The 23,647-nt window shown below is 52.0% G+C and overlaps 1 protein-coding gene across 2 annotated transcripts in view; it reads left to right on the top strand.

Annotated features, from left to right (window-relative positions):
- Window positions 1-23,647, top strand: part of Arhgap39 (Rho GTPase activating protein 39) — a 77,951-nt gene that overhangs the window by 35,107 nt on the left and 19,197 nt on the right. For both annotated transcript variants that reach the window (XM_076835538.2, XM_076835536.2), the window contains exons 2-4: window positions 1,112-1,277; window positions 14,417-14,842; window positions 17,547-17,630. In XM_076835538.2, the coding sequence (XP_076691653.1) occupies window positions 1,198-1,277; window positions 14,417-14,842; window positions 17,547-17,630 (590 nt within the window). In that variant the 5' untranslated portion in view covers window positions 1,112-1,197. The remainder of the gene's footprint in view (window positions 1-1,111; window positions 1,278-14,416; window positions 14,843-17,546; window positions 17,631-23,647) is intronic.

Raw genomic sequence — 23,647 nt, 5'->3', positions numbered from 1 at the left:
TGGGAGGCTCATGGCAACCATTGTGGGGCCAAGGAACATCAGGCTGTGTTCTCTGAGGGTCCTGCTTGTCTGGGCACCTTGGCTGTCGGGCAGAGTGCTGCTGGTAACAGATGCTAGCCCAGGTGCCAAGAGCCCTGCACATACCTCTGCAGCCTCCACAGAGGAGGCAGAGCCAGGGGATAGGTGGGCAGGTGTGTTCAGCTTAGGAGATGCTGCCGCTCCAGGATTGGAGGCTCTTGTGCTTTCAGTTAGCATTGTCCTGAGGGCAGAGTTACTCACATTTCCTATAGGCCCCTCTGCCTTTTGTCTTGCTTATTGGTAGGAACTTTTGTGTGTTCTGGATTTGGTCTTTGGTGCAGTCATCACGGACTTGGGGTTTTTTTGTAACAGCTGTTCTACTTGATTGGAGGCAGTCCATGGGATTCCTGTGTGAGTCAGGACTGGAAGATTTTCTTGTCCTCCAAAAGCTGTATTGTTAGCTTACATGTGGTGTCAGCCCATGATCCAGCTGCTCAGGAGGCTGAGACAGGAGGATCCTAGCTCTAGGCCATTCCAGGCCACTTAGCAAGACCCGGACTGAGAAGTGACGCAGTGCCCTTGGGTTCAAGCACTAATATTCCTCCTGTCCCCAAAGCCAGTCGTTTCTATAGTTGGACTTTGTACCTAGGCTGAGTGTGGGGTCCAGGCCCATTTTTTCATGTGTGTATCTGGCCAGTGCAGCCTTGTGCGAGAGCCCTCCTCCATCACAAACCAGATCCGTGTGATCCATGTGCACGTGGTGTGCTGCCGGTGCAGAGCCGTGCTGTGCACTGCACATGTCTGCTGTGCTGTCCACCTGAGTGGCAGTGTCCGTGTTCACAGCTGAGGACGTGAAGGCTTGGATGTCAGGTGCCAGTGGGAGCCCAGCAGAATTCATGGTCCTGCAGCCCCTCCAGTGGGCAGCTGGCAGGAGGTCTCCCCATTGCCAAGGAGGGGCTGGGCACAAGGAGGCTTCTAGGGGTTTGGCTGGTCAGGGAGCTCTAGGCCCTGGGAGCCCACTTGGCCTTGAGGGCTGGATTGTCATGGTCGTACAGTTTTTCTACATCGGTGCTTAGACACTTCTCTCTTGTAGAGCGGCCCCTTCCTATATGATGCTGGAGAAGGCGTCCTGATGACCCTGTGACATCTGTCCACCTCGGTGCTCAAGACCTGAGCGCGATGTCCCAGACCCAGGACTATGAATGTAGAAGCCATCATGTTGACGGGCAGGAGTCCAGGATCCCAGGATCCAGCACCAGGTAAGGAAGCACTGTGTACACCTGAGCATTCCTGGCCTCAGGTGAGTGGGAAGGAAGAGTTCTTGGGGAGGTGGGTGCAGGACTTCAGGGGGGTCATGCTCATTCTCCAGGTCCTAGGCGCCTGCACAGCTCCTCACAAGGCTTTGCCAGGGCTGACCGGTGCCTGCCTGTGGGAGTCCTGCTTTATCTACCACAGCCTCTCACTGCTGCCTTGCCCACTACAGAGGCCACATGCCCCACATGGGAGCCCCTGTGCTGAGCATGGTTCCCCAGGCCTTTCTGTAGGCATTGGTCCACATAGACGCAATAGCCTTAGTTCATTATTTTCATTTTCCTAATTTTCAGCTTTTTATTAGGAAATATTGCACGCTTACCGAAAAGTTACAAGAATAAGAACAATCTGGGGAACCTCATATGCCTTGGCCCCATCACCTGCTCTTAGTATTAATTGCTCAGTCCCTTTTTCTGAGTCATTCTGGAGCAGGTCCATTTCTTAGGCCCCTGGCCCTTGAGTGTGTGTCCCCTAGATAACCTGTCCTTGAGCCAGGACACTTGCCAGGATGAGCAGATGTGGTGTTGACACACACTCTGATATCCCCTGCTGTCAGCCCTGTGCCAGCCGATTCTCTGCTGTCCTTGGCAGCACTCCCTGACCCTGTGCAGTGCAGGGTTCCTTAACGGATTTTCTTCTGGCTTCTGTGTTTTTAGACTTTTCTGACCTGCATGATTTCTACAGCCTCTCCCTGTCTTTTGTGACCCCAACCCTTTTAAACATGATTGTCATCCATTCTTAAATAGAACATTCAATAAGAGAGGTAGGGTTACAAATTAATCTATAAGGTATACTCATCAGGACCTCATTTACCTACTTGGTTTCTGTTTGTAAGAACTGTTGGTGAGGCTGGGGTAGTAGCTCAGTGGTTGAGCACTCACCTAGCACGTGCGAGGCCCTGGGTTCAATCCTCAGCACCATATAAAAGTAAGTAAATAAAATAAAGTCATTGTGTCCAACTATACCTACAAAATGATAAATATTAAAAAAAAAAAAAAAAAAAGAAAGAAGAAGAAGAGCTACTGTTGGTGTGGTTTCCAACTTTCCCCTCATTCCTATATAAATGCAGTCCCAGCATTTGTGTAAGAGAGGCTGAGGTAGGAGGATCACAAGTTCAAGGCCAGCTTCAGCGACTTAGCAAGACCCTGTCTCAATAAAAAAATAAAAAGGGGTGTGGATGTCAGTGGATAAGCGCTTCTGGGTTTAATCCAATCCCAAGTACCAAAAAAAAAAAAAAATTGTCTCTGTGTTCCCCACACAGTCCTTAGCAACTTCCTGTAAGTCATTGCCTCTCACCATCACAACTATCCTCCATTACTGCAGCTTCCCAGGCCAGTGTTGTGTGTTTCCCAGAATTTGTTCAGCTGGGCCTGTGCAGTCACATGCGCTGCTGCAGAAGCAGCCTGTTCCTGGGTAGCATGGCTCCTTTTGGAGATGGATCTTCTGGTGAACTTCTGACGAGGAACACCTGTGAAGCATGGTGCTGCCACGGCCCACATAGGGCCTGTGCACTGCACCTGCCAGTCCAGCGTGCCTCCCACGGGCAGCTCTGCTGGGGCCTCTGCTGGTAGCATCTTATGACTGACGAGGCCGGCAGAGATGTACTGTGTATCACGCTTCACCCTGCGACATACTCTTTCTCTCCTTTTCCTGTGGAGTTTTTATTTGTGCTCTGTTCTGTATACCAAGGATATGAGCCCTTTATAATTCATATTCCATATGTTTCCACTAATTTGTCCAAAAAGCAGAATCTTTTCTGCTTTACTCATGGCATTTTTTTCTTGTGTAGTTCTTATGCAGTTGAACGTGCCAGATTCATCTTCCAGCGTGTCTGGAGTTTTAGTCCCCTCCATCCCGACATTGGGTTACAGTTTGTTTGATGGTGGTGCTGGCAGTTCTGTTTTGGGGGGGGTGGTCCTGGGGTTGAACCTAGGGCCCTGTGGTCCAAGGAGGCATGTACTCCACACTGAGCTGCCCTGACCCCAGAGTTCCATTTTTGCCCTTATGTCTTAGATCCATTTGGGTTTAACCTTGAGTGAGGTGTGGACCTGGCTCTTTGTTTTCCAAACTGCTGCAGCTATCCCAGCATCATTATTAAAGACTGCCTTTCCTTGACCTGTGACCTCCACATCCTCTGACCACTTCCTGGGTGTCTTTGAGGAGCTGGGGCTGCTTAAGCTCCTGTTTGACTCTGTTGACCTCTGTCATGTACAGGCTTCACTACCTGATGGAGGCAGTTCCCTAGAGCACAGTGGGTCTGGCCCAGCTCCTCAGTGAGCTGGTCTTCCTGTAGTGCCCCACATCCCCCATATGCTGCAGAGTGACAGGCAGGTCAGCAGTGGCTGATGGTGTTTTGGCTGTTTTTTCTATTTTTTGTGTTTGTCCTGGGGATGGAACTGAGAGCCTCACACACACTAAGCATGCCTTCTACCACAGAGCCACACCCCATCCCCAAGCGTTATGTATCTCTTTATTATTGTATTGTAAAAGTTCTTCTTTGTTGTGTTGTTTGTTTATTTTGGTAGTGGAGCTCAAACCCAGGAGAGCTCTACTACTGAGCCACATCCCTAGCTCTTTTGATTTTTTTTCATTTCAGGGCCTCACTAATTTGCTGAGGCTGGTTTGAATTTGCAATCCTCCTCAGCCTCCTGAGTTGCTGGGACTACAGGTGTGCACCACCAGGCCTGGCTGCACATGTGATTTCAATGCTTTGGATTTGAGTCCTTGTCACAGATGGTGGCACGTGTGCACTCCTGGTGCGTGGCTGTGTTCATGTGGTGGTGGTGGTCTGTAGTGGAGGCTCATCTCTGTTGGGTTCAGTGCATCTGCTGCTTCTCTTGCTGCTTGTGTTTTTGGTGTCGTAGTCTAATCCAATACCAGCCCCCAGGTCATGAAAATGTACCCTCTTCTAAGTTTTATGATTTTAGCTATTGTGTTGCATCCTTGACCCAGTCTTCACTCTTTTGTTCGTGGCCTAAAGTGGGTTACCTTCACTTTTCTGCAGGGGTGTCTGCCTGTCCCAGCACTGTTGCTGAGACTCTCCTTTCCCCTGTCAAGGGGCCTTGACACTGCATTGTTGGAGTCTGGGGAGTAGGGAATGTGCCTGTCTCACCTGGTGATTTTTGCCTGGTATGTATTTGGCATTCACTGAAGTCATTCTGGAAACATTTGTCTAGACAGGTCATTATCTGAAAGTCGACATCTCCAGAACAGGAGCATTGTGAAGGGTCCTTTTGCATCAGCACCCAAGGGATTGCTGGAGAGGACCTGTTTCCTGCTGTCCTGTAGGGCCAGGGATTGCTGCTTCTCTTACCTTCCACCTTCCTTACCAAATGATTTTTTCCCTGTGCAGTTCATCATAAATGTTCTCACCAAATAAGTCTTCTCAAACACTGCTCAGATCAGGGCAGCAGGAGACTACCAAACTTCAGCCATTTCCCGCTTACAGGGTCCAGTCCCCACTGGTGGTGAAGCCCCGAAACTCCTTGGGCAGTTGCACAGCTGCCAGTTACGCTCTCCTTACCTGCTTAGTTTGGCACAGTTTATCTGTCACCACCTAGTGACAATGCCCTTTCTCTGTGCAGTCCCCTTGGCCTGGGGGACTGGCAGCCCCCACTGACCCGATGCTCAACTGGACCAGACTACAGCCCCAGGACAGGATGCATGTTCTTCAATCCATAGTGCTGATACCCCCCCTTGCCCATGAGGAGAGATGAGCAGTCCCAGACCACAACCTGCACATGCCACAGCCACCAGCTGGGTCCCTCCCTATCCTTAAGGTCCAGCTCCAGCCAGAGTTCCTGGGGCCTCCCCAGACTTGGTACCCCTCTGAGTTCTGAAGTCCCTTGCCTTGGATGTCTGGGTCCTGCCCATACCTGTTTGGGCAGTGACTCCCTGGGGCCCAGTGTTCTCTACACTTTTGCCTGCCTCTGTTTTCTCAGGATCCTGGCTGAATGCCATCCCCAGGAGATACCAAGAATATGCCTTTGAAAAGCCGGCTCTTGCCACTTGTGCACAGGAGTGCACTAAAAAGGGAACAAAACCTGTTCTCTGTCAAGTCATGGTTAGTGCATTATATTCACATTTTAAAGAAAAATAAGAATTGTTATTGCTGCTTTTAAGACTCAGAATGTCAGCAGTGTGCTTTGAAAGCTTCTCTGTATTCAGATTCTCTAGGGAGTATCCCAACTTTGTTCTGGTAAAATCTACCACTGGCTAGGAGAGAAAGTGAGAGTAGCAGCCTCAAGGAGTGAAGTGGAACCATGAGGGCAGCCCCTGCCAGCATCCCAGGGCCAAGGGACACTGAGCCCAGGCAGTGGCATTGGTTCTTATCACATTCACCCTTGATCTGTCATTGGTATGCTCCCCAAGTTCTGGCCCCAGACCCTACACAGTGCTGCCAAAAACCTTGCCTCGCCTTCCCCACCCCCTCCTCTGTCACCTTCTTTCCTGGAAATGCTCCACCCATCTATCTAGAAGCTTCCGCCTTGCTCCCTTCAAACTAGCCAGGAGAACCTGGTCACCAAGTCTGGGCAGGCAGCAAGAACCTGGTCCTTCGAGTCTCTGCCGCAGGCACCCCAGCCTCCACCACATCTATTTTCACATCACTGCCAATGAATCGTCTTCTTGGACGCCCCAGCAGACCTGCTAGGTGTTCTTTGGTTACAATTGTCACTGCCCACCTCGGTCTGTGCCGACAGAGACAGGATTAGACCATCTTCCAGGATGCAGCGTCTGCAGGGGAGGCTGGAGACCATATGCCTCTGGCCACAGCTGCAGCCCATGGATATCCCTGGAAATGAAGGGACCCCTTCAGTGTACCCTGAGACTCTATACATTGTTCACTTCTGCCTCAGTCATTGGCAGAAGTTGGCCTTATGGTCAACACAAAGACCTACAGAGGCAACTAAAGGCCACTCAAATTACTGTGGTGGTCACAGGAGATGGCCAATCCCCATGCACTTTTGGTTGCATTATTTATTTTTGGTACCAGGGATTGAATTCAAAGGCAGTTGGTCACTGAGCCACATCCCCAGGCCTGTTTTGTATTTTATTAGAGGCAGGGTCTCACTGAGTTGCTCAGTACCTCACTTGGTGGCATCTTTTGCCATTGGCCTGTCTTCACAGCCAGGAAGCTCTCTCCCAGCCCACATTGCTCAGCCTGCAGTATGGCCAGTGAGAAAGGCCCACAGTCGCCTCCCTGTGCAGCCAGGGGGCTGAAGGGTTAGCACTCAGTGTATGGGTCAGGACCTTGGGAGTGGTGGCACTCATGTTGGCTGAATGTGCTGCAAATTCAGTCAGCAGCCAGGTAACCAGAAGCAGGGGCCAGTCTCTAAGGCAAGGGTGACACATGTGTGCCTTGCGTATGTGGAGCTTCAGTGTGTTTCGGCTTCTGAGGGCTGCTCATGCTCCTCTGCCTGCCGAGTCTTTTGGAGGAGCGGGCTTGACAGCCCTACCCCTCGGGCATCTGGATGCACCTGGGGTCCTTAAATCTCCCTCAGAGGCATCAGCAGGTCTGAGTTCATCTTGGATGTCTCCACCGTTGGCCACAGGGGAGGACACAGCTTTAGGACTGCAAAGCCACAGTCCCACCCTCACATGAGCGTGTGCATGCCATCCTGGCCCTATGCTCTGGCTGCTCCCTGGGTCCTCCCTGCCTCTGGTGCACAGGAGCCCTGTGGGCTGTCCTGGCTCCTGAGTTCCCCCTGGCCTGGGGCAGTGCAGGTGCTTCAGGTGCCTGTCAGAAGAGGAGGAGTCTTCCTGGGAGGCTCCCACAGCCGTGCTCCTTGTCTCTGTCCCCACAGCAAGGGGACACAGCCCATGTAGCCCCTACCCTAGGTACGAAATGAGGCACACTGTCCTCGATGTGTATTCTGCAGGATGTAAAATTAACATTTTAAAGTATGGACATTGCTTACTTTTTAAAAATTATCCTTTTATTTGAAGAATGTTGGGTTGAGTGGCATTTGCCAAGGTAGTGCTAGGGGCATTTTTAAATTTTTATTTCTTTTTAGTTGCAGATGGACACAATATCTTTATTTTGTTTGTTTATTTATTTATTTGTTTTTAAATATTTATTTTTTAGTTATAGGTGGACACGATATCTTTGTTTTTATTTTTTTATTTTTTTATTTTTATGTGGTGTTGAGGATTGAACCCAGTGCCTCACGCGTACTAGGCGAGTGCTCTACCTCTGAGCCACAACCCCAACCCCTGTTCATTTATTTTTATATGGTGCTGAGGATCAAACCCAATGCCTCACACATGCTAGGTTAGCACTCTACCACTGAGCCATAACCCCAGCCCCACCAGGGGCCTTTTGGCCCCCTGCACAGCTCTGATGGCTGTGACTCTGGGTGTGTGGCAGACCCCTAGCCCACACTGGTCTGTCGTCCTCAGCTGAAATCTGCACCTCTATTCAGTGTTCCTTCCTAGTTCTCACCAAAGCCCCTCCTGTCTTCAGATCCCATCTGGCACGTGTTCGCCGTGTCTCCGTGATCTCCACTGGACTGGGATGGTTCATTAGGCCTTCCTGGGTTTTGTTTTTGTTTTAATACTGTGGATTGAACCCAGGAGCTCTCTACCACTGAGCTACACCCCCAGCCCTTTTTATTTTTTTCTTTTGACACAGAGACCCACTAAGTTGCTGAGGCTAGCCTCCAACTTGAGATCCTCTTGCTTCAGCTTCCCAGGTCGCTGGGATTACAGGGTGGGCCACTGGGCCCAGTTAGACTTTCCCAGTTTTTTATGACTTTGGCACTTCTGAGGAGGACTAGCCAGGTATTTTGCAGAATGTCCCTCCGTTTGAATTTGTCTGATGTTTTTCTTTGGGAGGATGGCCCCACTGTGTCAAGAGCTCAGTTGTCAACAGGCTTGTCACCGTTGACACCAGTGTTGATGTGCTGGTGAGGTTGTGCTGTCCAAGGTCCTCTGAGCGGCTCCTTCCCCTCTATCATGCTCCTCAGAGGGAGCCCACCACTCGGGTGGGGACTGTGTGTGGGCTCCCTGAGGGGAGGACGGGCCTCTGTATGCAAGTTACTGGGACTTCTCTGTGGGGAGTTGTCTGCCTCCATCTGAACACCGACACTGATCCAACTCTTCCATCCCGGGAACTGTCCTGTGTCCTGGCTCTAATCACTGGGGCTCCCGTGACTTGGGACATACCCCTTCTTTGGGGTCAGGGCCCCTTCGTATTCCCTGCCCCAGGCCTGGAATTTGCCACTTCTCTGAGGAGCCCTGCCCTGGGTGAGAGAAACCTGGACTCTGGGCTGTGGTCCAGTCTCCTTGCTCAAGCCCCTGCTGCCTGGAGCCATCTGTTCCCTTGACTGCCCCTCAGAGGCTTGCAGAGTTGAGTGTGCAACCAAAAGCGCCTGGCGAGAGCCTGGTTTTCATCTCAGTGAGGTGTGAGCATTCCTAGGGGCTAACCTGCTCTTTGCTGAGAGTGGCAGTGGATCCTCCTCAGGGGATATAGCAGGCTTGGGTGTCGCGGCCAACCTGAGTGCCACCCTTGCTGGCTGGTGCATGCACCCTGGATGGGGCTCACCGGTGGGCTTCCAGGCACCTGTGCTCTGCCCCACCTGGCCTTGCAGCCACGCAGGCCTCCTGTGGCTCCTCCACCCCATCCACGCAGGCCCTCCTCTTGGCTGCTAGGGGAGGTCAGGGCTGCCGATGTGGGAAGGTGAGGTTTCTTCTTCTGTCCTATGGTCAATTTTGTGGACTGGTCCCGCCAGCGGGGACCTGCCACCATCATTGTCAGCTTTGTTTGCTCATGAACCTCACAGGGAGCCCCACCTCATGCCGTGCCCAGTTCCTCAGATCGTGCGTTGTGGGCTGATGTGCTGGGTATGGGCGCCTGGATGGCCCCTGCTTGTCCCAGGTGTTCTGCTGCTGTGAGCATGAGTGCCATGTCTGGGGGTTTCTGCCAGGGCTTCAGCTTAAGGAGCAGGGCCAGCTGTGCCTGTTCACCTTCACATGGAGCACAGAGCCCCAGGTCTGTGCAGTGGGCATTTGGGCCTCTTTGGTGGGGCCGTCCATGTGTTTACAGTGCCCTTCTGTATGATTCTGCATTTTCCTGAGTTCTCTCATTCCCTGATGGTGATGAGTGCCTTCTACCTCAGGGGGCCATAATGTGCAGCAGTATTTGGTGCTACTTTGCTGTTTTGGGAAGTTGCTAAGTTGCTGGGGTTTTGTTTAGTTACCCAGGCTGGCCTTAAGCTTGCAATCCTGACCCAGCCTCCTGAGTCACTGGGATTAGAAGCATGTGCCATTGCTCCAGTCCGCCTGGCTTTTGGTCATCTCCACCTTCTGCATGCTTGGCTATGATTTTTATTGGATTTCAATCCTTATAAAGGTGAGCAGAGGTGTCAGCTACTGTGGTCTTTCTAGGGGACCCTGTCAGGAATGATGTGTGCCATCCTCGGGGTAGACTCTTTCCCTGGTTCTTTCCATGGGTTTTATCTGGGCCCCTTCCTGTGGCAGGCTCTGAGTCTTCCTCCAGCCTGCAGGTCAGTGCTGTGCTGGGCTTCTGGAGTGAGCTCAGTGTGAGGGGAGTTTGTGTCTCTGGGGCCTCCATGGCATCCGTGTCAATGAGAGTTTTCTGGCCACCACTCTCTGTTGATGGAGCAATGCTTGTGGCCTAGAAAACCCCTGCCCCTGTGCCCTAGGGTGAGGGTCCCCATAGCCACAAGTCTGTAAGGAAAGCTCTGAGATGACCCTGAGCTTGGTTATTGAGGTGGGGCTGGGCCCACAGCGTGCGCTCTGAGTTTCTAGGGAGAGCTCCATCTCCCAAGTTGTGGCTGAAAGACATGCATGGTGCCCTGCAGGGGGGACAGGCGGTGCAGTCAGCCAGGACCTTGGGAAGGCAGGGATGGATCGAGCAGTGGGCAGGGCCAGTGTGAGTTTTCAGCAGTGTGTGAGCCGTTATGCAGGCTGGAGGGGTGGGAGGAAGGAAGACCCATTGTGGTCACATTTGGGTGCCAAGTTTGATCTGTGGTCAAGGTTACAATTTCAAGGTCATGGCTGTGCTGTATGGTGCAGGCTTCAGGAAGAGGGGCACCCACCCACCCTTCTTCCGAACACACTGACTGTGGCCATTTTTCTTTATTTGTGTGATACTTGGATCTTTTTTTCCTGAGTAAAGTGGGCTGTGTAGGGGCCCAAGAGAATGCAGATTTAAGACTTGAGGTGTGTCCTGGGAGAGGCACAGCCAGCAATGTCCTTGGGCTGGTGCCACTTGAAGCCCCAGCCTGCCCTCCACACAGTGCTAAGCTGCAGAGGGAAGAAGAGAAGGTGGGTCCCTTTTCCAGCTATGGGAGGTCTCACATTTGTGTTGCAAGATGAGGGGAAGGTTTCCAGGGAGGGTCACTGGGACAGGTGGGCACAGGACCACCCAGAGCAGCACAGCTGCAGTGTGACTTTAGAGGGAATGGATCATTCAGACTGGTTGTGTGGAGCCCTGGGTGCCATGGCATGCTGAGTGCTCCATGGAGTTGTTCACTGGCTGTGAATGCAGAGAAGGAAGGAGCCAGGGAGCTGTGGTGCTGGGCAGAAGTGGTGAGAGTCTCTGCTGTGCCGTGACGGGGGGTGGAGGTGTACAGAGAGGTGCAGATGGAGGGACTAAACCACAGAACCAGGCAAGGCCCAGAGACAGACCCCCGGCACAGAGCTCCTGAGGCTGGAACAAGCACCAGCAGGTGGGCAGTGCCAGTGGAGTGTGCTGATGGCTGTCAGTGCTCGCGCCCTAGACCTAGCCCACAAAACGAGAGGGACCTGGGGATGACCACGAATTACAGAGAGTTCTGTGCTCCCTGCACCAGTCAGTAGGCTGAGGGGAGATCCCACACAGGTACCCAAGGTTGTGAATGGAATTCAAGGACCAATTCTAAGATCCATAAAGAGAGAAGGGTTACGAATAGCCAAGGGTTGGGTGTGATGGTGACCCCTGTGATCCCAGAGACTTGGGAGGATAGGGCAGGAAGATACAAATTCAAGGCCATCGTGGGCAATTTAACGAGATCCTTTCTCAACATGAAAAGGGATGGGGGATTAGCTCAGTGATCAAGCACCCTGGGGTTCAAGCAGTACCACAGACATAATTTTTTTTTAAACTGTAGTTGGACACAATACCTTTCTTCCTTCCTTCCTTCCTTCCTTCCTTCCTTCCTCCCTCCCTCCCTCCCTGCCTCCCTCTGAGGATTGAACCCAGCGTCTTGCACGTGCTAGGCAAGCACCATATTGCTGAGCCACAAGCCCAGCCCCACCACAAACATAATTTTAAAAAGTAAAAATAAAATGTTTTCATCAAAAGACCAAAGATGTCATAAAGAGAGTAAAAAGACAAGACATATAGTAGATTATTTTAACATATAACTGAGGGCAGGTGTGTTTAAAAATACAACTCCTGCCAGTCAGTAAGAAGGAAAAGTTTAACAGCAAGTCTTGTATGTCTAGCAAATGAGGAATGTAAGCAGCTGGCGAATGTGAGAGGAATGTCTCACTGCATTAGTAATCAGGAGCAAGTGACAACTATATGTGGCAATGCATTGTACCAGTCTCTGTGTGTTTGAAATTTTCTGTTACAAAGTCTGGGAAAAAAATTAGATGAGTAAAAAGGGGAAAATTACACCAGATTCTACTGCTCCTAGATGACACCCACTTTTTTAAAATAGATTTTTGGTTTTTTTAAAAGATATATATATATATATGAGAGAGGGGGGAGGGAGAATTTTAATATTTATTTTTTAGTTTTCGGCAGACACAACATCTTTGTTTGTATGTGGTGCTGCAGATCAAACCTGGGCCGCATGCATGCCAGGCGAGTGCGCTACCGCTTGAGCCACATCCCCAGCCCCTTAAATAGATTTTTTTCAATTGTAGTTGGACACAATACCTTTATTTTATTTATTTTTATGTGGTGTTGAGGATCAAACCCAGAGCCTCACACGTGCTAGGTGAGTGCTCTACTGCTGAGCCACAGCCCCAGCCCCCTAGATGACCCCTTTTAATCTTTGGGTTTATTTTCCAATGATTTCTATACAAATGTATGTATAGAAGGAGACTCATGGCTTTTGAAAATGAGGCTGTATAGCTTCATTTAATTATGGATTATGACAGTCCTTCCTGGCAATCAATTTTGCATTCATCTTAAAACACCCCTTCAGGGACGCCATGATGGCTCCCTCCACAGAGGGGTGCGCTACACAGGACCGTGCAGGCGCAGGTGCTTTGTGGAAGTATGCCTACTGCATCTGTAAAACGTCAAAATTTTGATACTGTGAAAGTTTTATTGCATACCATAGTTGAAAAATGCACTCTTTTATACAAGATAGTGTGTGTGTGTGTGTGTGTGTGTGTTTTCTCGATAACAAAAGTAATCTTGTGAACATTGTGGAAAACTTGGAAAACACAGAAAAAAAGACAGGATCACCCCACCCCCATCCCCACCCCTGCTGACACAACAAAGTCCCTCTTGATCAGCACTCAAAGCTGCAGAGGGCAAAGGGAGCAGCACTGGGCAGCACTAGAGGACTGCTCAGATGCCACTTTGCATCAGACTCAACCCATGACTTTGAGCTTCCATGATGACTCCTGAAACAGGCAGGACATGTCTCCCTATGAGAAGCTTATCAACCATAGAGAGAGGTCTGAGTGCCCCCTTGACCAGGTGGCCCAACTGACTATCCCCAAGAGCATCCACTTGACCTGATGAACTACGGCTGCCAGGCTACCAGGGCCCACTCAGAGGGAGGGGAGTGACCCAAACCCAGGCATCCATACATATTGGCAGAGGCACTCAGATGCCAGTAATGAAACAGATGCCCCTCCAGACTGTCCAGGAGTCAGGGATGAAATACCCTAAGGGCAGCTCAGCCCAGTGGGATGAAGGGCTCTGAGATGCTTCTGCAGGATGGCAATGCTCAGCTTCCTGAGTGGACCTCAATTTCTGTGATCACAGAGACTGATCGTTCTGCGCCCTCTTCCCCCTCCCATCTGCTTTCTGACTTCAAACATACCTGTCTCCAGCCCACTCGGGCTCAGAGCTGGTTGCTTCCCTTTCTGGCTGTGTGAGGTCTTCCTCAGAGCCTCCTGACACCCAGAAGGGTGAGCCCCTGCCCAGAATATTCCCCAGCCACAAGCCTCTCTGCCTGTGATATCCACTCACAGGACCAGGGTCCTGTAATTAAGGAAGGGCTGAGGCACTTGACATCAATATCAGCAAGAAGCAGGGGTCTGCCAGGTACAGTGGCTCATGCCTGTAACCCCTTACTTGGGAGGTGGAGGTAAGAGGATCACAAGTTTGAGGCCAGGCTCAGCAATTTAGTGAGACCCTGTCTCAATATAAAATAAAAGGCTTGGGGTAGTAGCTCAGCAATAAAGCACCCCTGGTGCCTTCCTCAGTATCAAAACAAAACAGATCCAGGGCTGCTGCCTGAGGCTTGGAGAGGCAGCAGTGACAGCTATGCACCTTTCTGCGCCCCCCCCCCCCCAGTTAAGTTCTTGACTTTGCTTCTTCCCATGTGGCATCAGGGCTTATAGGTGCAGAATCCACCTGCAGCAGCAGTACTCCCCAGGAAGGCAGATGCAAATGCAGACATTTGTCTGTTTTCTGAGCAGCCCTATCCCTGGACTGGTTCCACCGTCATTGGAGAAAGACCATGGATGTGATGAAGGTCCCCTTACTCTGGGCCACCATAGGGTCAGTGAGTGAGGGATGATGGAGGAACCAGCCAGGCAGAGGCAGTGTCCCCACAGAGAGGCATTCCAAGGCTGTAGAGGGTTATTCTTTCCATGTAGAAACCTGGAAGCAGCTTAAAAATGCCAGATGTCGCCCAAGCACACCCTGACTTCAAACTTACCTGTTTTCAAATGGTCTTGTCTGATGCTTTAGTTTCCATTATTCACAGGTTATCTTTTTAATTAGAAAAAAACATCGTAAGGCCGGAGGCTGAGCTCCCCAGTAGAAAGCCCCCACCCCCGCACCCCGCTGTGCAGAAGTGGTGGTGTTCCTGCTCAGCGAGAGGCCACCTGGGCCTGGTGCTCTTGGGATGGCAGTGAGAGTGGGTCCTCTCTCTCACCTGTGTCCCCACAGGCTGGAGTGGGTGGAGATCATCGAGCCTCGGACCCGGGAGCGCATGTATGCCAACCTGGTTACCGGCGAGTGCGTGTGGGACCCTCCAGCCGGAGTACGCATCAAACGCACCAGCGAGGACCAGTGGTGGGAGCTCTTTGACCCCAACACTTCGCGCTTCTACTACTACAGTGCCGCCTCGCAGCGCACTGTGTGGCACCGCCCGCAGAACTGCGACATCATCCCGCTGGCCAAGCTGCAGACGCTGAAGCAGAACACAGAGTCCCCTCGTGCCTCGGCTGACAGCAGTCCCGGCCGTGGCAGCCGCGATGGCAGCACTGGCTCCTCACTGGAGCCCGAGCTTGAAGCCCCGGAGAGGGCACAGGAACTGCCCACAAGGGCAGGGAGGCCCGCAGCACTGGGGACCCCAAAGGAGGAGAGTGGCAGGTGAGGAGGGTCGGGGCTGGCTGGCACTGGGTGGTCCCCCTGGGAGGGGGTGGCGTGGGGCCTGAATGTGGCTGCCTGGCCGCAGCTCCTGCCTCCTGGCTCTCCACTTGTGAGTAGTAATGAGGGCTGGGGGTTTCTGGCCGGTGAGGGGATGGCTGTGACCCAGCTGATGCACATTCTGGCTCCTTCCTCCCCATTTTGCTCAGGACCTGCTCTTTGTTGACACTGTCCTTAGTCACCTGGATTCCTAGATCCAGGAGCTCATTAGAGAAACAGAACCTTCTAGGCCCAGAAAACCTGGGCAGGCAGTTTCTCAGTGAGCTGTCAGGAGGGGCCCCCCAGTGGGTATTTTCCTGGCTAATAGAGTCGTATCTTTGGTACTTGACTTCTGTTTGTTGAAGGGTTGCCCTTCCTTGGCATAGCTGGGGACTGATTCTCCTGAATCCCCCAAGAGGGGGCTGCTGCTGTCATTCTCATTGTACAAGTGAAGAAACAGGTAGCTCAGGTGCAGGACCTTACTTGCATTGTCAGGCAGATTGATCTGCAGTGGGAGCCTGTGGTCAGGGTCCCCCAGCTACAGAGGCCACCAGGTGTGTGACTGCTTGGTCACAGACATTTTTGTTTTATGCCTCATCGTGAGCAGTTTCTTGTGTTGTGCATCCAGCCGCTGGCCTTTTCTTCTTCAGGGCTGACCCCCGTCAATCCCTTTCAGGTGTGATGTTCATATATAGAGTTTGGATTTGGTTTTGCATGTTCCATGCCTCTGCACGATGTGCTGGGTCTGCTTCTCACTCTGAACATAGGGAGCACATGGAAACAGCTCTTGCTACCCTTTGCTGCTGACTCCACTGTCCTTGTCATTGCTGGCTCAGCTTATCCCTGGTTGGTTGTTGTGAGCAGGAACAGGGTCCCTGAGGGTAAACACAGCAGATGAGAGGGTGAGCAGCTCCAGCAGAGCATGTGGCATCCTAAGGGAACAGCAGGGTGATGAGGCTGCTGTTCTTCATAGACAGAGGTGCTGCCAGATTTGGACCTGGATTGCACATACATGATTTTAATTGAGCATATTTGTGACTTGGCATTTATCAAATCCTCTTAGACTGCTCTCCTGGTGTGTGTCTTTTATCAGGCAGTGCCTTGCAGGTTGGTCACACCTGACTGAAGGTTAGGCAGAAGCTCCTAACTGCCGTTAAGTAGGTCTTGAAACACAAGTTTCCTTTATGCTTGCACATGTGTCAGAGTCTGAAAGATTCTGCTGGAACTATAGCTTCAGCGTGGAAGACACCTGCTACAAATATGTGTGGGAATGGGATCATGCCTCTGGTAATGTTCACAGGGTGGTATGTGGATAAAGAGCTCGACGTTGCTTGTGACTGAGATATTAGTTGTCTTTGCAGTGACTGCTGTAGTGTGTTTCACAGGCTGTCACCATTTGCCTTGTGATTTTAGGTTGAATTCATTAAGAAACGTTACCAAGTCTGCAACAAAAACTAATCTCCAAAGCCATTCACAGTGTTTAATAGTGATCAAAAGAAGTTTTTCATATTCAGAAAATTTGACTCAACCCTGAGTTTAAAAAAAAAAAAATCATAATAAAATATGTGGCTCCCTGGCTGCTGGGTTGCTGTGTGACAGGATGTTCAGCTGCTGTCTTTGACCAAAATATCCTTGGTACTTATGATGGCCAAGTCCAGGGGAGTGGCTTATGATGGATTCAAGTTAGCAGACTCCACTTAATCTCCAGTTGTGCCAAATCAATGTTTTCTCAGGTGATTTTAAGACAGGACCTCCTGAAGTTGCCCAGGCTGGCCTCAGACTTGTGATCAACCCTCCTGCCTCAACCTCCCATGGTCACTGGGACACCACCACACCTGACATCCCCAGCCCTTTTTATCTTTTTATATTTATTTATTTATTTTGGTGCCAGGGATCGAACTCTAGGGCACTCGACCACTGAGCCACATCCTCAGCCCTATTTTATATTTTATTTAGAGACAGAGTCTCACTGAGTTGCTTAGTGCCTCACTTTTGCTGAGGCTGGCTTTGAACTTGTGATCCTGCTGCTTCAGCCTCCCAAGCTGCTGGGATTACAGGCATGCGCCACCACACCTGGCCCTTTTTATTTTTTATTAAAGACAGTGTTTTGCTAACTTGCCCAGGCTGGCCTTGAACTTGCGATCCTGCTGCCTGTGCTGCCTGAGTGGTTGGTATTATAGGTGGTACCAAGGGTTCTTTGATTATTTAATCATTAATATATATTAGTTTGATCACATGCCTTGTGAATATCTGTCAAGATAAGTGCTCACTCTGTCACCTGCTTCTTAGATCTCTATTGAGTGTGCCAAGCCTGGCACTCAGGCACACACAGCCCCGTGAGGATCTTTCTAGCTACGCCTCTTCCTCAGGCCATCCTGTCAGTGCTGGTTGAAGCTGTGACTTTCCCTGACCCATCCCTGGATCCTGAGAGCAGCAGCTCCCACCCAGTGGTTCAGGTTCCTGAAACACTAGACAAGGCTGGTTTCCTGTCCTGGCATGTGGCCTTTGGATGGGTCACCATGGGCTGACCCTGTGGGAGGAGGCGGGTGCAGGGCAGAAGAAATACCCAACAGCCTTATGAGCAGGAGCCAGGCCGTGTCCTCCCTAGTCAGCTGAAGGGCAGCCCCCACGTTCTCACCTGGATCTTTCCCTTTCTCCTGTGTTTCAGCTCGTCACCACCAGGCGTGATCCTCGAGAAGGACTATGAGGTCTACCGGGATTATAGCACAGACGGCCAGCTGCTTCACTACAGGTAGACCTTCTACCTCCCCACATCCATCCACTATCCCGAGATGGACTCTTGGGTGGGCTGGCATGGGGCACCTGGAGCAGAGTCTGACTCAGCAGAAAGCAGGGGCAGTGCCCGCCCTATGGTGGCTTTGGAGGCTGCCAAAATGGCTTGGTAGGCCCGTCTGGGAAGACTCTTGTCGCTGCCTAGAACAGATAGCTGTGGGTCCTGGGTGCGGCCTTTGTCCCCCATTGGAAAAGTAAAGTATGAAGGTCCCTGGCATGTGGTTGACGCCTGGGCAACACTGGCTACTCGTGTCAGAGTGCTTTTCAACTCTAGTCCGGAAGATCCTGTTAGTCCTGGCAAGGGAGGGGCCTCGGCTCACTGTGCGGAGCTGGAGGACCCTGAGGGCCAGCCCTCAGCCCACTGGTCTTCCATTGCCTCGTGAGTGGTTGGTTGTAGGGTCTCAGGGCCAGGGTCAGTGCTGTCCCTGGAGTGACCTGGCAATGGTGCTGCAGAGGGTCGAAGGCCTGAGAGCCTAGGCTCCTCCTCGGACAGTGGTCTCTCTCTCAGATTCGTATTTGTGGAACATCAAGAAGGGCCTCGAGCTGCCCTGCCCACACTGTGACCCATGACTATGGCATGCTCTGTACTCCTCAGGCTTCATTCCCCGTCATAAGATGAGTTTAGCACTGGCCTCCTGGTCACTGTGACCCAGCACATTCCTGGTGGCTGCTCATCCTCACTGTGGTGAGATTGATTTTGGCTCTGGCACAGGCCTAGGCTTCCCCACGACCCCTGCTGCACTTTCCTGGACTGTATGTATGCTCTGTATGGCCATGTGCCCACCTGGCCTTTGGCTGAGCATTGTCACAACCCTGCTATCCCTGGGGAGCTATTGTCCGTTAAAAGAGCCTGGCTGACTGGCAGCATCCCCATTGTCATAGCAGGCACCTGCAGAGCCTTCAGTGAGGTGGGTCCCAAATAGAACAAAGAAGACCCTCTGGGCCTTTCAGGTATCACAGAGATGGGTAGCTGTTCCAATGTCCTCCCACTTGCCAAACCTCTGGCAGCTGAGCCGCCCTCAGCCCTATGGGACCTCCTCTAGCCACATGAGCTGATGAGTCTGGTCTTTGCAGAGGCTTGAAGTCTGTGGGGCTCCTTGCCCCTAGCCCCTCAGCCCTCTGGTGGCCACTGTTCCTGTGCCTGTTGCTCGTCTTGGCAGCCCCAGCCTCTCACCCTGCTGATGACGTTGCCTATCAGAGACCCACTCAGACCCCTGGTGTGGTCCGCCTGCTGGCTGGACCATCCAGCACAGGACAAGCAGTTGCATTTCTAAGTAAATAAATAGTGATTGGAGAAGTAGACCATCCCCAGTGTTGACCTCTGGTGAGGTACATCTGAGACCCACTGGGCTTAGCTGCACAGAGGCGACCCAGCATGTCTGCCCAGGTGGGGCCTGCTCCTGAAACTCGGAGAGTGCTCTGGCCCTCGGCCAGTGCGGTGCTGCAGTCTGGTGTTATCTGTGACCTGCTGGGGGCAGTTCAATGCCAGGCAGCTGAGCCCTCTCCTCCTGCCCCTTCTACCATTACTGAGACCTTGGGACAGAGACCTGGTGATGTCTGGAAGACGAAGCAGGTCCACAGGAGGGCTGCCAACGTGTGTGCAAGCAGATGTTGTATTCTATCATCAGGGAGGTGTGGAGGGAGGAGGTCAGACCCCCAGCTGAGACGTCCAGGATCCTTTCTGCTGAGAATCTGTATTCTGTGTATCACCTGAGCATCACCTGAACATCACCTGAGCAGACCTGGACTGGCACTCACAGATCATAGCCTGCTCAAAAGAGAGACACACATGCCCATGCTGACCCCCCAGTTCACTTGTGCCACAAAGCATGGGCAGAGCAAGGCTCCTTGGAGGTGACAGCATCTCCCAGGTGGAGTGTGCCATGAGGACACCCACCCACTCACCCACCTGCCCAGCACCCCCCAGGAGGAGGCCTCAATGCAGACACACTGGAGGCCGGGTGAGCTGCCTGGCTATGCAGCCAGTCCTGTGTGCCCACCTGGCCTTGAAGTCCCAGAGCGGCACTTCTCTCACAAGCTGTCCTCGGTGGTGCAGATGGTGTGATGGAAAGTGGGATGGAAGCGAATCACAGTCATATGGAACACATTATTGAGAGGAAGCCAGGGTGATCCAAGCTGAGAGAGGTGAAGCTATGCTGCTGCTGAGCCTGGCGGGAGCATTCTGGTATTCCTGCTGCCTAGGACTGCCTTGGACAGCAGGCCTGACCCCAGCACTGAGGCTCAAGAGAGCCACATCCTGGCTGCGTGAGTCTTTGTTGGGCCAGGTGAGGTGTTAGTCTTTGGGATTCCCATGCTGGGGCCAGCTATGGGTTTCTTGGGGAGAATGAAAGTTCCAGAGACAGAGCCCTATCAGAGCCAACTCAGGCCTGGGGTGGGGACAGTTTGGGGAGAAAGGAATAGTAGATCTGAGAAAGATCTAGAAGGTAAAAGAATGTGGGGATCATGTGAGGGAATGAAGATGTGTCCCATGAGAGCCCCCAGTGGGATGTGGGGGTGGGCATAGTTGGAGCTCAGCCTCCAGAGAGACCTTAGAGCAGCCTGTAGTTGCCTTTGAAGTGATGCACTTACCAGAGAGAGAAGGAAGATCAGAAATAGCACCAGCAACTGAGGAGGCTGAGGCAGGAGGATCCCAAGTTCAAGGCCAGTCTCAGCAATTTAGCGAGACCCTGTCTCAAAAGAAAAAAAAAGAGCTGGGATGTGGCTCAGTGGTATGCCCTTGCCTTGCATGTGGAGGGCCCTGGGTTTAGTCCCCAGTGCAGGGGTGGGGGGACAGGGTCAGCTGGCAGGACTGAGGAGGAGGCACCCCTGAAGCACTAGCAACTCTGTGCGGAGGGGAGGCAGGAAGGGAACTGTCCAGGAGCAGGCTGTGCCACCTCAGAGGTTGTTCAGAGAGCAGGGCCCTCAGCAGGTCAAGGGCCGGGCAGCCCCCAGGTTGTGAGTGAAGCCCCTGGCCATCAGCCCAGGCAAGAGGAGCCAGCAGTGGTGGGAGCTGCGGAATGGATGGCCAAATGGTCAGTTTCAGGGATTGTTTCTTCTTATGTCATACAAGCACAACTCTGTTTGGCAAGAGGCTCTGTCTGTGAGATGTGCCGTCAGTCTGGGGACTCAGGGCTGCCGTTGCTGGCCTCGCCCTTGTCCTTCCAGGCCTCTTGCTTCGGCATGGTAGAGAGAAACATTCCAGCTTTGGTTCTAGTTCTGGAGTTTGGTTTTGTGCAGGACTCTCAATTCTTCCTTTGAAATAGCCTTTGGGGAAAATGCCCTGCAGGGCCCTGGACAGAATGAGTCCTTTGACCCTGGCTAGCCTCCCTTTTGGCATTTCCAGAGGCAGTGGCTCTGCCAGGGTTTCCTGCTCCCTCACTGTCGAAACCAATCCGTGTGAGGCAGAGATAGGGGTCTTTCTGCCCCTGTCTGCTCTCTGGTGCCGTCACCTGTCAGAGCTGTCATTGGAACCAGGGAGCTGAGGAGAAGGATGTGCCAGAGATGGGGACAGTCTGGGTTTAGGAGGAGGGAATGTGGGGGAAGGCAGACACACCCAAGAGGAAGCCTGACAGGACTGCAGGCAACAGAGCCATCAGAGCCAGTGGCTCCTGGGACAGAGGCAGAATCACAGTTGTCAGGGCCTGCAAACCACCATGTGAGGCTAGGACTGTGGAGAGCAAAGTGGTGGAGTGGGGTGCAGGATATGGGGCTGCAGAGGGGCCCAGCCCTTGTGGTGAGCTTGGAGCTGCCTATACAGCAGATGGGGAACCAGGAAGTGGGCAGGGTGAGAGAGCGCTCAGATCAGAAGGTATGTTGGACACCCATGGGGTGGCCTTCACTTGACTGCTGCACTTCCAAGAAAGGCTTCACTCTCTGAGCCATGGTACCTGTGACCAGGCTCCCCCACAGGCTTTGGCCTCCTCTGAGAACCAAACGAGACTTTGTGCAGGTGCCCAGGACACACGCAGCCTTGGGGGACCGCCTGCAGCCACCTGCCTGGTTCTCTCCCACCTCTGCCCTGCCTCGACAGAACCAGCTGCGGTGGCTGCAGTAGAGGGCATTCCTGACCAGCAGGCTTTTCTGCCTCTCCTAACACTTGCTTCTGCCTCAGCAGCCAGGAGCGGAAACTCCAGGAATGGGGCCTCCTCACCAGGCCGTAAGGAGTATGGCCTGCAGCATGGCTGTTCTGAGTGGTCTCACACCTGTCACTCTGGAGTAGTCCCAGCCCCACATCACCTGTCCCAGGGAATGAGGCATCAAGGCCTTGTCCAGATTGGCCTCATATCAGAGGGACAGAACCTAGAGATCAGACTCACAGCTGGGTCACAGAGATGCTCTGGGCTTTTCTTTGCAGACCTCAGACCCACGTTCGCCCACTGACAGCTGGAGAAGCTAACAAAACACACAGAACCACTCTGAAGTCCTCAGAGAGGTACCAAGTGGTGAGGTCTGGAGACTGCTCCTTCTCAAGCAGTCCCCAGGGCTGAGGAGCTTCCTCTAGTTAACATCCAGCGAGCCCCTGCTTTCTCCTTGACTCCTCAAGGGCCTCAGAACGAGGAGGAGGGTGAGCCGTGAGCAGGCTGCCCTCAGCACGAGCCCAGCCCCAGTCAGCTGGGCCCTCCCTCCTCAAGGAGACGCCCTGCTAACACCTGCCAGAAACTAAAGTAAGCCCAGAGCCCAGATGGCCATGATGGCTCTTCATGAACGACAACCAGAATTTCAGTCTAAAATACCAGAGTTGATCAGAAACAGAAACAGATCTACCTTTTGGGATTTACCCGAAAGTTACTTTGATAAATATCCAATGTGAAAGATACTGAACGGAAATTTTTTATCTCTATTTATTTATTTATTCTTTTTTTTATGTCATGCTGAGGATCGAACCCAGCACCTCGAACATGCTAGGCAAGCGCTCTACCGCTGAGCCCCAGCCCCCTAAATGGAAATTTAAAAGATTCAAATGTGTATTCTAGAACTGAAAAACAAAAACCAGGAACACAATAGATGGTGCTAAGGTGTAAATGTGTGTCCCCTAGTTGAGATGGGCAAAGTTGCCACTTATGCAGTCGAGGGAGAAATAAAGAATGTCCATGCGCTTCTGCCCTTTTCAATGTTTTATTCACTCAAATCACTCAATACAATTTCACTCTATAGGTTCTTAATCAAGAAAATGATGATCCTTAATGCTGGGCACTGCAATATTCATAGTCACTTCATACAAATAATTCTAAGTCAACTCTAAGCACTGCAGACACACCTAACCATGACCTAGTTATCACAGACATTCCCTCGCTTGCTGAACTCAAGTGCCAGGTCTGGAGTCTCACGTCCTAGGCTTTTAAGTCCAGCAGATGCAGTCACTCAGACCCCAGTGATCAGATTAGGAACCGATGGAGGCTCCTGGTGTGGAGTTGATGGCCAGTTGAGGAGAGGGTAATAGGGAGATGTCGCCATTCTCACCAGAGCAAAAAGCTATGGAGTTTGAGAGAGGTGAGGAAGATGCAGGGGATCAGGCAAACCAAGAGAGGAGTGGGGATGTCAGCCCCGGTCCTCATCAGGCTTTCCGGCATGTGGGCATCAGTGTCAGCTGGCTGAGTGTTCATTTGCTCCATCATTTATACTGAGTTTTGGGGCTCCTTTCGGTCCTCGTCAGCTGTTACCAAGTTTCTTAATGACATCTTACATTTTAGAGTCAGGACATATGGTCTGGTGATTTGCCACCCTGATCTTATACCTCTGACTCTTATCAGGGCGAAGGCAAATGACATGTGTCTTCACCCTGACTCTTATCAGGGTTGTGGAAAGTGACTTGTCTTTATCAGGCTAGGCCTAATTGACATATTGGAGGGATCTGTAGGCTGTGCCTGGTGGGATTGCAGGTTTATTTTAAAATGGAGTTGCTTAGGCTAAGGCCATACTTACAGTCAGGTTAAGGCCACCCTGACACCACCGCCCCCCACCCAAATTCCTTTGTTG

This window comes from Callospermophilus lateralis, chromosome 16 (assembly GCF_048772815.1).
Source record: "Callospermophilus lateralis isolate mCalLat2 chromosome 16, mCalLat2.hap1, whole genome shotgun sequence".
NCBI classification, from domain to species: domain Eukaryota; kingdom Metazoa; phylum Chordata; class Mammalia; order Rodentia; family Sciuridae; genus Callospermophilus; species Callospermophilus lateralis.
This window is presented reverse-complemented; position numbering and strand designations above follow the sequence as displayed.